The sequence below is a fragment of the Condylura cristata genome, unplaced genomic scaffold (assembly GCF_000260355.1).
Source record: "Condylura cristata isolate star-nosed mole 26May11 unplaced genomic scaffold, ConCri1.0 scaffold00007, whole genome shotgun sequence".
NCBI classification, from domain to species: domain Eukaryota; kingdom Metazoa; phylum Chordata; class Mammalia; order Eulipotyphla; family Talpidae; genus Condylura; species Condylura cristata.
The window spans coordinates 4,531,758-4,542,568 of record NW_004567108.1 but is presented as its reverse complement, the minus strand read 5'-3'; the positions used below and the strand labels follow the sequence as shown (position 1 = coordinate 4,542,568).

At 47.0% G+C, this 10,811-nt stretch overlaps 1 protein-coding gene across 1 annotated transcript in view; it reads left to right on the top strand.

Annotated features, from left to right (window-relative positions):
* Positions 1-617: 617 nt before the first annotated feature.
* The window catches only part of DNAH5 (dynein, axonemal, heavy chain 5), a 177,687-nt gene continuing 167,493 nt past the window's right edge, over positions 618-10,811 (top strand). The window contains exon 1 of the mRNA XM_004678397.1: positions 618-659. Coding sequence (XP_004678454.1) covers positions 618-659 — 42 coding nt within the window. The remainder of the gene's footprint in view (positions 660-10,811) is intronic.

Sequence of the window (10,811 nt, the reverse complement as noted above, 5' to 3'; positions counted from 1 at the left end):
GAATGAATGAGTGAGTGAATGAGTGAGTGAGTGAATGAATGAGTGAGTGAATGAATGAATGAATGAATGAATGAAGGTGGAACTTTAAACCTTGAAGGAACTTTCTGAAAGTTTAAGTGATGCCACTTCCCTTTTAGAAAAGACATACTTTTGTACCTATTTGCTATGATGGAAAGAAATCTTAAGATTTTTTTAAAAGATTTATTTATTTATGCATACAGAACTGGGGTACAGGCCAGAGGTGCAGGGGTGGTGAGAGGATTCACCAGCGGCAGAGTGGGGAGCAGAACAGGCATATTTGAATGAAACACACTGCTGAGGGGAGCAGCGGGAGACAGGAGAGGTCTGCTGCGCCCTGTGGGTCACTCCCTGGCCGGGGATCGACTCTGGCTGCAGTGGCTGTGGCCAGCTTCACAGTGCTGCGCTTTAGTGCATTGTGCCAGCAGGGAGGACCCAGACTAGGGCTTTGCTTTGACTTACCGACTCTCCGGTGGGGCCCACCAGGAGAGCCCTCAGGCATCTCCTGCCTTCGCTTTGCCAAAGGAGGTCCATATTCAGCCACCTGAGCTGGAAGAATTGTAGCCGACTGGGAAGGCTCAGGGGGCCTTGGGCCTGCCATGGCCGAGCGCCGCCAGCCCCCTGCGGAACTGTTCCTGAAGGTACCTCTCGCCAAGAGCTGCTGAAGAAACGAGGGTGGTGCCTGGAACGCCTCTTGGGAGACTCTGATTCAGCTGTAACTAGTGAAAGACAGCAGGTGATATAAGGAACTGCAGCCACGGTCTGCAGGTCACATGTAGACCCTGAGCACGGAGAGGTGACAGAACTGCACGTGCTGGTGACTTCTCAGCCTCTCCCAGGGGAGAGGCTTTCCTCATCCAGACACATCTTCACCATTCATTAGAACAGAAAACAGGGCCTCCTTGGTGGTGAAAGGGGTAAGTTGCACTCTATGAAGCTCTCTGCAGCCGCTGCAGCACGAGTTCAATTCCCGTCTGGGAAGTGAACACAGGGTGCAGCAGACCCCTCCTGTCTCCCCACTGCTCCCCTCAGCAGTGGATTTCAGTAGATCTGCCTGTTCTGCTCCCCACTCTGTCTCTGGTGACTCCGTTCACTCCCCACACCTCTGACCTGCACCCCCATTCTTGTAGGCATAAATAAATCTTAAAAAAAAAAAGATGAGAAAACAGCTACTTACCAGCACCAGAGGTTGATTTTTAAAATGTCCCACAAACAAGCTCTAACTCACTGCATTTTTGCAGGTCTACAGGTGGTCCCTTCGGGAGCCCACCCTCTGCTGGCCTTTGGCCATGTGATTCTCCCAGTTCAGATACCCATCTTGCGTCTGTGTTAGCAGGAGGCGTTTTAAAACCACATTAGCATCTTGACTTTCAAGTCCGCCCCTCTGGAGGTTGATGAATAAAATATTAGCAGTGAAAGTTCCCTGTTTCCTGGCTGTCTGTAGATGTCCTGATTGGACTTGAGTTCCTGAAAACTGAACTAAGCCCAAGGACTAAATCCGGGACTCCACACCTTAAGTGTTCTGCCTGTTGCTACCTTGACGAGAGAAAAGCACATCCTACATCCCAAGTCACGGTGGCTGTGATTTGCCATCTTGTTTTCATAGTAAGGATGATCAAGATGTTTAGTCACATAGAATAAATTACTTTGGTTTATTTGTCTGTGCAACTGTGTGAGCACAAGTAATTTATGGACATCATTTGCTATTTGCATATGAAATGGGCTTCTTGTTCTTTATGGGGAGAAAATGACTCCTTTGGGTCACAATTAGCCTATCTGATAATTAGTCACAATTAGTCACGATGCTGGCAGTTAAGCGCACACACAACGTTGTTTAGACAAAGTGAAACTGAATATCTTGACTTGTGGAATTTATTCAGAGCTACAGCTTCTCTGCTTTCTATTTAGATATGGTTTCAAGTTTCTCACAATTCGAAGAAAGAAATTACTCAGCTATCAGAGAAATTATTCAGCTATCTCTATGGACTCCAAGCTTGTTGTTCAGCAGGGGAGAGAATTAAACGAACATCAGGAAAAGGTGTGTTGCCACCCGGCAGGTCAAACGCTTTGATTGGTTGAGAGGCATGAGGAAGGGCTTGGTTAAGCCCTATTGCATGTAAACAGTATCCCCCTAACAACACAGAGCTTGGGCAGGGAGAGGCCCAAGCGATGAGGCTCAGTGAGGGCAACTTGAATGTCTCGGTGCCCTTTTCATTTGGTGAATAATACATGCAAATTAGGGAGCCAGGTCTCCACAGGACTTTTCATCTGAAAGCCTGTGGGTGATGAGGAGGCTTCCGAGGAGTGAGAGGATCATTCTGGAAGAGTCTAGAAGCTGAACGGATTGCTGTGATGTTTAGGATCGGTAGGAGACAGCTCTGGAAGCAGAGTGTCACCCGTGTTTTAACGGTAAGGAGCTTGTCAGTCTGCAAGTGTCACTTCCATGCTCTCTTCTCTCACCTGTTTGGAAAAATACCTTTAAAAAGTTCAGGGTCCTCCCTGGTGGTGCAGCGGGTGACCCTCAAGGCACAGCAGACCTCGCCTGTCTCCCCGCTGCTCCCCTCAGCAGTGGATATCAGTAGATCTGCCTGTTCTGCTCCCCAGTCTGTCTCTGGTGAAGCCTCTTTCCCTCTGCACCTCTGGCTTACACCCCATTCTTGTATGCATAAATAAATAAAACAAATCTTTAAATAGCCTTTTCTTAACACAGAGCCTGTGTATATCTATAAAATACACCTTAATTTATGCTTGTGCAATAAATTGAATGAATTGATGTTTATCACATCCTGAGGTTCACTACTAATTCTAAAACATTAAAATCAGTGATGAAATCTTGGGTACAATTAGTGAACTGGTTTCTTTGGCCTGAGTTATCTTTTTGGTAGTAAATCAATTTTTTTTGGAGGTTATATATATATATAACCTGGCTGTGTTCACCCCACTGAAATGTATTCATATAACAACCTTACAATGTTGCAGTATATTATGTATATAATTTCATGTTCTCTATTTAGTGCATTGATATGACAATTTATTAGATTATAACTTTGTGACCCAAAATAATAAATGGCAAAATGGCAAAAATTCTAAAGCTGTTTAACAAAAAACTGACATCTATATTTAAGTTGGAACTTGATCTGAAGGCATTGCTATAATAAATGCTATGTTATAAGTAGATTACTGTGCTATAATAATTGCCTCTATACAGAATATACATTCACAAAAAACCAATTCACCATAAGCTCTATTGCTCTAGAAAAGTCAAAAATACATTCTTTCTCTTGTATAATAAACACAAATGCTTTTCAGTGAAAAACCTGAAATAATTCTGTTTCCACCAAAGGAAAAATGTTCACTCACTCATTTGCAAAAATATGGTCCAGACATGATGTCTGTGTCAGTGAGGAACTACCTCCCTGCCTCTCTGGGTTCTTCTTAGGTTTGTAGATCAGTCAAATCAGACAGATTAGTAGGCGCAAAAACCAATTTAATCACATAGTGTGGGAAATCCACAAAAATGTAAATTCTAAAGCCAATAGAGCAAAATGGGGATATATATATCCTTAGTTAAAGGATATTACAGTGTTACCATAGTAGTAGCTCCAGCTTAAATAAACAGAGGTGCAGTTAGTGCCTGTTGAATCTTTGCCATTTATTTACGGAGAGAGGAAGAAACTCACATGGATGAGGAGACTCACATACAAGTCCAGTTGATCTCTAATTAGAGGTTCACAGTGTCACAGAGGTAGGTTTCTCTAATGGAAAGTTTATTTCTGGGTCATACCCCCAGTTTTTATTCTTGTGGATAGTTAAGGGAGTATGAAATTTTCTTTTGAGTCTGCTGAACATTGATTGAGCTTAACTTAAAATAATTTTCCCAAGTGGCACATCTTAGGCCTGTTCTGAACATCTTGGGGAGACCTGGCTTGGACATTTAGGGGAGGCTTAGCCTTGATTTGCTTGCTGTCTGATTTTTTTCTTGGATGAAGAAAGCTTAGTGTCAAGTTACAAGTATATGAGGGATATGAATTCTTGACTTTTGCATTCTGTTTTTCTTTCCTCCCTTAAAATTAAATGGTACCAAATTATTTTGTCAGTTGACATTATTGAATGCTAGAAAAAAAAAAAAGGATTCCTGATGACTTCTTGACTTTGATTCACGTAAGTTGGCGGCAAGCTCTGTCCCTGCCACAGGGAAAAGTGTTGTTCATATTTCAGGAGGTTGTCTTTGTGCTGGAAAATGCTATTGCTCATCGAATGTCAGGTTGCTGGGTTTCTCCACACAGTGCCTCTCCAGTGTGTAGGCAATGTGGGGGAGGAGAGAGCAGGCTTCTCAGGGAGAGCAGGCTTCTCCTTGCACGCTGCAGGGAGGAGACCATTGTTCCCCGGGCTTGCTTAGTGGAAGCCAAGACGGAGAACGGCCTTTGCTGCAGGTCTTGAAAGCTGAGAGTTTGTCAGTTTTATTTTTCTCTGGCAAAATTGCCAGGCTGGTTCCAGTACTCTCTCTGAATCAGGCCCAGGCGCATCTGACCAACTGCACACATTTCACACATCTGCAGCTCAAGAGTTTCCTGGGAGCTTTGCCAGTGGGAGTGAGTGACTCTGGGATTTAGCTGGGAGTGGGCAGGGGACAGGGGCTGTTGTGCAAGGCCAGGTGTGGGCTTCTGAGCCTGAACAAGCAAGGACCAGGATCCCACATCTTAATAAGGATGTAGCCAGGAGCAAGCGAAATCTGGCTAGACCACACATCTGTTGAATGTGGGGTTGGTCTCCCCAAAAGCCTTCTGTCAGCAGGCCCAGGGTAGGGATCCCTCAAGGCCTGTCCACCTTGGGAGCTCTAGGCCGTGCCTGGAAGAAAGCAGGTGGTTTTCGGTGGGAGCGCCAGGGCTCAGAGGCTGGCAGAAGCCCCCGTTCCGGCCCGAGTCCTTCCCACTCCCCTGCTGGCTCATCGTGGCCCAGCTCTCTTCCTGACTGGCGATGCAGCCACTGCTCCCCCTTCTGTGACTTGGAAGAATGGAGTCTGGGGACCCCACGCAGCTCCAGGTTGATCAGTAAACGAGTCTAGGAAGCTCATCTTTGCTGTCCGCGGAAGGAAGAGGTCACCTCCTTTCTGTCTGTCATGTGAAGCCCCTCTCTGATGCCTCAGATCGCAGCACACAGGATAAACATTCCCAGTCTGCTTCATTATCCTTAAGAATTCACTACCCCGTAGATTCTGCATACATCTGCTGTTCCACTGGTTGCTTTTCCGTGCTGGCTCGTCTGATGCACTTTTTGTTACTCATCTAGACCCATCTAGCCCAAGAAGATGGGGACCAAGGTGCTTTTTGTCTCCCACATCCAATGTGTGCCAGGCACTTTCTGTGCTCCTCACCTGGCAGGGAAGACCATGCCCAAACCTCAAGGAGTTTAGAGCTTAAGCTTGTTCTTCCTATCAATTTTTATTTATTTATTTATTTTTGCACAATGCTAGCAAGAGAGAGAGAGAGAAAAAGAGCTCTATAGTTGAAAGGATCGATTCCAAATTTATGCTCTTGAACTTTCTCTATGAAGTTCCTAGCGCAGTGAGAGTCTGGGAGCACAACTCCATCATGATCAGTTCATAAAATGACTTCCTTTGGAGCAGTGATCTCAGGCTGGGCTGCGTGTCAGAACCCTCGGGGGGGCTTTTGAGAAATGCCTGTGCCAGGCCCCCCCCCCAGGACAAATTAAGTCAGAGATGCTTGGAACGGGAGGCCAGGCATCGGGATCTTACAATGCTCCTGTGGTTCTAGCGTGCCGCCAGCTTGAGCACTCTGGCTTTCTGTGATAAATAAGAGCAGTCTGGGAATTTCACCCCTGTGCCGTAAGTAACCGGAATGGTGACATATTATAGATTTTGGCATGTGGGTGAAAGCCTCTTGAATTATATGGGCCCTGTTGCCAGAGGGGCCTCTGGAGGTCCTGCAGGGAGGTATTGCTGGCTTTCGAGCCAACTCCGTGGGGCCGGACAGGAGGCCTTGGAGCCAGGGAAGGGCCCCTAATCCCGACCAGGTCTGGCCGTGGGGTGTGCAGAGCAGAACCCAAGTGACGGTCTGGATGGTGGAGGGCTGGGAGGAGAGGGGGTGTCGTGATGGGTCTTAGGTCCGGCTGCGGGCACCCTTCGCAGGTGTCCCTGGCACCATGGGATCGTGTATCGGCGTTGGAGACTGACAGATGGACGGGTGAACTGAGGGGGGCATTTAAGGGCCCTGAAAACTGCAGGGACAGCCGACGAGATTCTAGGGCTTATTCGCGGGACACAAGGAAACTGAGGACCTGCCGGTGGTGAAGCGCCTTCTCTTTGCCACGAAGAGGGCTGACAGTGCTTGTTAGACGTAGGAGGCTTCTCCCAGCGCCTGCTGTGAGTGGATTAGCCAGCCTGAAGTCTTCCCCTTCAGGAAGCCACTTTGCTGAAGTACTCTTAATGGGGAAGGAGCTGAACTTCCTCTTGCTCTGGCCCTTCCCTGGCAGACAGGAAATATAAAGGGCTTCAGAACAGGCAGGAGGTGGAGGTGCGGTGGGAGAACACTTAGGAGTGGGGTTTGCTAGCTGTGGTTTCCCTGCCAATTAAGGAGCAGGATGGGAGGGTCCAGGAAGCCCTGTGGAGGAAACAGGGGCTCGAGCTTACAACAAACTGCTGGCAGAAGAGGGAGGCTCCACTTTGCTGGAGGCTGTGGCAGTTGGGTTAACTGTGGCGAGGGCTCTCCAGGAGAGAAGCGGGGAGCCGCCTCCCCCACTTTCTGTCATGCACACGTTTGAATGAGAGGAGGCCACGCGGGCTTGTCGGGTGGCAGCGACCTGGGGGAGGTCTGTGATCCTACAAGTGTAGAATTTTCTGCAGCCTTGGCTGCTGGAGTCAGCAGCGTCAGGGTGTGGGAGCTTCTTGCCGGGAGCCTGAGCCTGCAACCACAGACTACCACGCAGCTAGAATAGTTATTGTAGCCACTAATGACTTGAGAGCGACTTGTGAGATGACTAGGTGGGTCAATTAATCCACTGATTAAATATCAATTGAGGCTCCATGATGCGCCAGGCACTGTTCAGGGCTCTGGGGATATCGTGCAATTAACACAGGAAACACCCTCCCAGTGGGGCGGATGCTTCTGTGGGGTCCATACGGTTTCTGTTTTGCTGTGCCGAAGATCGGAGGTCAGGTGTACGGGAAAAGAAATCTGTACTTTACGAGGCACTTCACGTGGCCACATACATTGGGTAATTTCCTCCTCTGCTCTTGGACTTGCTGATTCATTCACAGGTGGACAAAATGGGAGAAAGTGAAGCTGACTGGCCTGAGATGGTCACAGGTAGTTTCTGCAGTGCTGGGTTTCACTAGAGATGAATTGTCTGTTCACTTGAGATTGATATTGAGAGCCAAAGCAAAGTTAGCCTTAGAGGTATTAACTTCAGGTTCTCAGATAAGGCATTTCAACTGTATTTTATAGACTCCACATTATCTACAATTATCTCTGGTGGGGATTTAAATCTACATTATACTATGTTTGTTACAAAACACTCAAATCAAATGAATAGAAATATATTCATTGGGAAATAAACTGCAGACTCTCATTAAATTAGATCTCTACCTCACATTCAGACCTGCAATAAGTCTAATTGTGTATGCAGAAAGGCTTTTTTCTTTAGCAAAAATATGTATGTTTTGGCTCTAGAATCCGTTCCTTGTCTCATGCACTTTGCCACGTCAAGACAGGCCTGGTGTACAGGCATGTTGTGAGTCAGCCTCACGTTGAGAGGGGACAGTGACATGTGCGGGAGCTCACGGAGTCCAGCCTCCAGGCTGGGTGCTGGACAGTCATGTGGACGGGGAAGCCAGCTGGGGGTGCTGGCTGGACACCAGATGGCACCAGGCCACCTGACTCTAAACTGTCACCAGGATAACTCAGAAACTGGTCTCCTCCCAGGACCTCTGAAATGTGCGTCTGCTTGGCCCTTCTCCCAAGTGCCCTAGATAGCCCGTGAGTGAACATTTAAGGCAAAATGTTGACGGAATATCGATTCGAATAGCTGCAAATGTTTTGTTGCCAGGGAACCCTGTGGCGACCCCGACGGGGCTTGCTTTCTGGACCTGCTGCGTACTGTACCTGTTGGCTGTGGTCTTGATTTCCCTGTGTAGATGTCACAACTCATAGGTCTTTTGTGATGATAAATCAAAGCCTAATAAGCAAACGAAGACTAGCAGATCCACAGCAAACTGAGAAAATTACATCCTGACATCTTCAGGAGAGCTGAGAAAAAGGGGTCCTTGCTCCACCCTGAAGAAGCCCCTAGACTCCCATCCGGTTCTGGTTGCCAGTCACGCTGGAGGGGGGGCGTTGGTCACAGACAAGCTGCAGGTGGGCTGTGCTTCTTAAGGAAGGGGAAGTTTAATTTAATTATGTCTACAATGAAAAAATTACTACTGAAAGTTGATCTCACCTAAATTTTGATGTGTCAAGGGTCAAAGCCTTGGCTAGGCCATTTCAATTCAAATGCTGGCTAATTTAGTGTTTTCTGATGCCTGCTCAATTCATCTTCACAAACACTTTTCAAGGGGGGACTTTGATCTCTATTTCGCAGCAAAGGGTAAGGCCTCTCATTTAGTGGAGGATTATCAACCTGAAGTCAAAGTGAAATCTGTGTGGTTCATACATAGTTCGTGCACAGACTTCAGACCTGGGCGAGGCTCTGCAGAGGTCAAGGCCAAGGTTACTCTATTAAAGAAACAGGTCGGGTGATGTTGTCATGAAAAGTCACAGATTTGTTAGGAAAGCACATGCATTGGTCTTTGCTGGGATTTGTATTTTAAAACCCCTCATCTCTTGTCTGTATTAACTTTTTAAAAAGTTTTTTTTTAATTGAAGTTGTTTTGGTTTATAACTATTTTTTAAATTTTTTTAGGGATTTATTTATGCATACATAACTGGGGTGCAGGCCAGAGGTGGGAGGGGAGAGAGGATTCACCAGAGACAGAATGGGGAGCAGAAGTTCACTGCTGAGAGTAGCAGCAGGGAGACAGGTGAGGTCTGCTGCGCCCTGTGGGTCACTTCCCTGGCCAAGGATGGAACTCACACTGAAGCGCCGTAGCTCACCGGCAGACTGCGCTTTAACCCATTGCGCCCCAGGGAGGGCCTGTATTAACTTTTGAATGAGAAAAGTCACCCCTGTGTTAGAGCTGCCCCCTTGTCCAGTGCACTGACTGTGGAGTGGTCAGTCCTGGAGAAGCTGTGTGGCCATTTCAAGGCCTAGCAGTCGCTCACCCCAGGCCCCTTTGTCTGCCTGAGATGGTCCCGCCTTGACGGCAGCCTGATTTCTCCTGAGGCAGCACCTTAGTCAAGCTCCCATTCCCTGTTGATGGCTGGTGGAAATGTTTTACTATTGTGCTAGATTTCCTTGGCTACGGTGTAGGTGTCCATCATCCACCGACTCCCCTCTGTGGGTGCTTAGTCATGCAACGCAGAAACCCGACTCTAAAGGAAATGGCTCCCCATGCCTGCCTCTCCCCTCCATGGCCCCATTTGCCCACTTGCCACCTCTCCAGGAGTCCTAGACCATTCAAAGGCCAGCCCAGCAGCCCCCCACAGCGGATCAGCTGACAGCTTGTTTCTCACGTTTCCCAGCAGCCAGGAAGCTGCAGGCTTGAGCTGATGCCCTCACAATGCACTGATCACTATTTGCTTGACACTATTGACTTTTTGCAGTAAATAGAAGTCCCTCACCACATCAGGATCCCTTAATATAAGCAATGAAAGTTGAGGCTGATAAACACATGGTCTTTCATCTTCACGGCCCTAGGGGGTTTCTTTTGTATTCTTTGTCTTCAGGAGCAAGAACAATGAGGTTAAATGCCTCTTGTGCTCTTTGAAGTGGCTCCAACTACATCTACTTTAAATATACATTGACTTAGCAGAACCACTTGAAATGATACAGTTTTGTGAATGAGTGGTCAATCAAGAAAATTTGATTAAAAACACACCCATCCATAAATAGGTGAACTTACAGGAACACATTGATACTTACTTTTACAGGAAACATATTTGGAAAGTCTTCCCTCTAGCATAGAAGTAAAATGAAATTAATGAGTGTACTGTGTTAGGGACTGATCTCTCCTTTCCTCCACAGACTCTGCATGTTTTTTCCTCTGGAATCATACAATCAGGTCAAAGAGTACCATGTTACCCTGGAAGAATCCTCTTTCAGTTTCTCTATTCTCTGGAAGTCTTCAGTCGCTTGCAGCTTGACTCTTCTGGCCCTTGCCTTCTTTCCTGCCACTCTGGCCACCCAGCAGTAGTTTTTTTGGCTCCTTTGCCATCTCCTATCCTTGCCGACTGTGTGCTGAAGCTGCTGACGACATTTAGTACAGGCTCGGGGAGATCATTTTAAGAAAGGCTTTTTATTACTCCCTGCCAGGAAGCAGAAAACAACAGGCCATCTTAGGTTTCAGTGACATTTGGAAAGAGATTTAAATTTACGTCCATGTGACATTTACAGAAAGTACCCTTCATGTCGGGACTTGAGGCTTTTGTATTTCCTTTTCAGACCTCCCCCCCACCCCCCATAGTCAGATGCGTCAGGGTCAGAAAAATAAATGCCAATTGCCCAGGTCTGGCAAAGGCCTTTGGACCACTCTGAAACCCTCAGCTTTCTCCCCTTTACTTTTTCTTAAGTCTTTGTGTCTTAAAATATTCTTCCTCGACTCTAAATCCCCTCTACTTACAAGTATCAGTCCTATTGCTTGAAAAGAAGTCCTTGAAAGAAGTCCAGAGACTTCTTTCTAG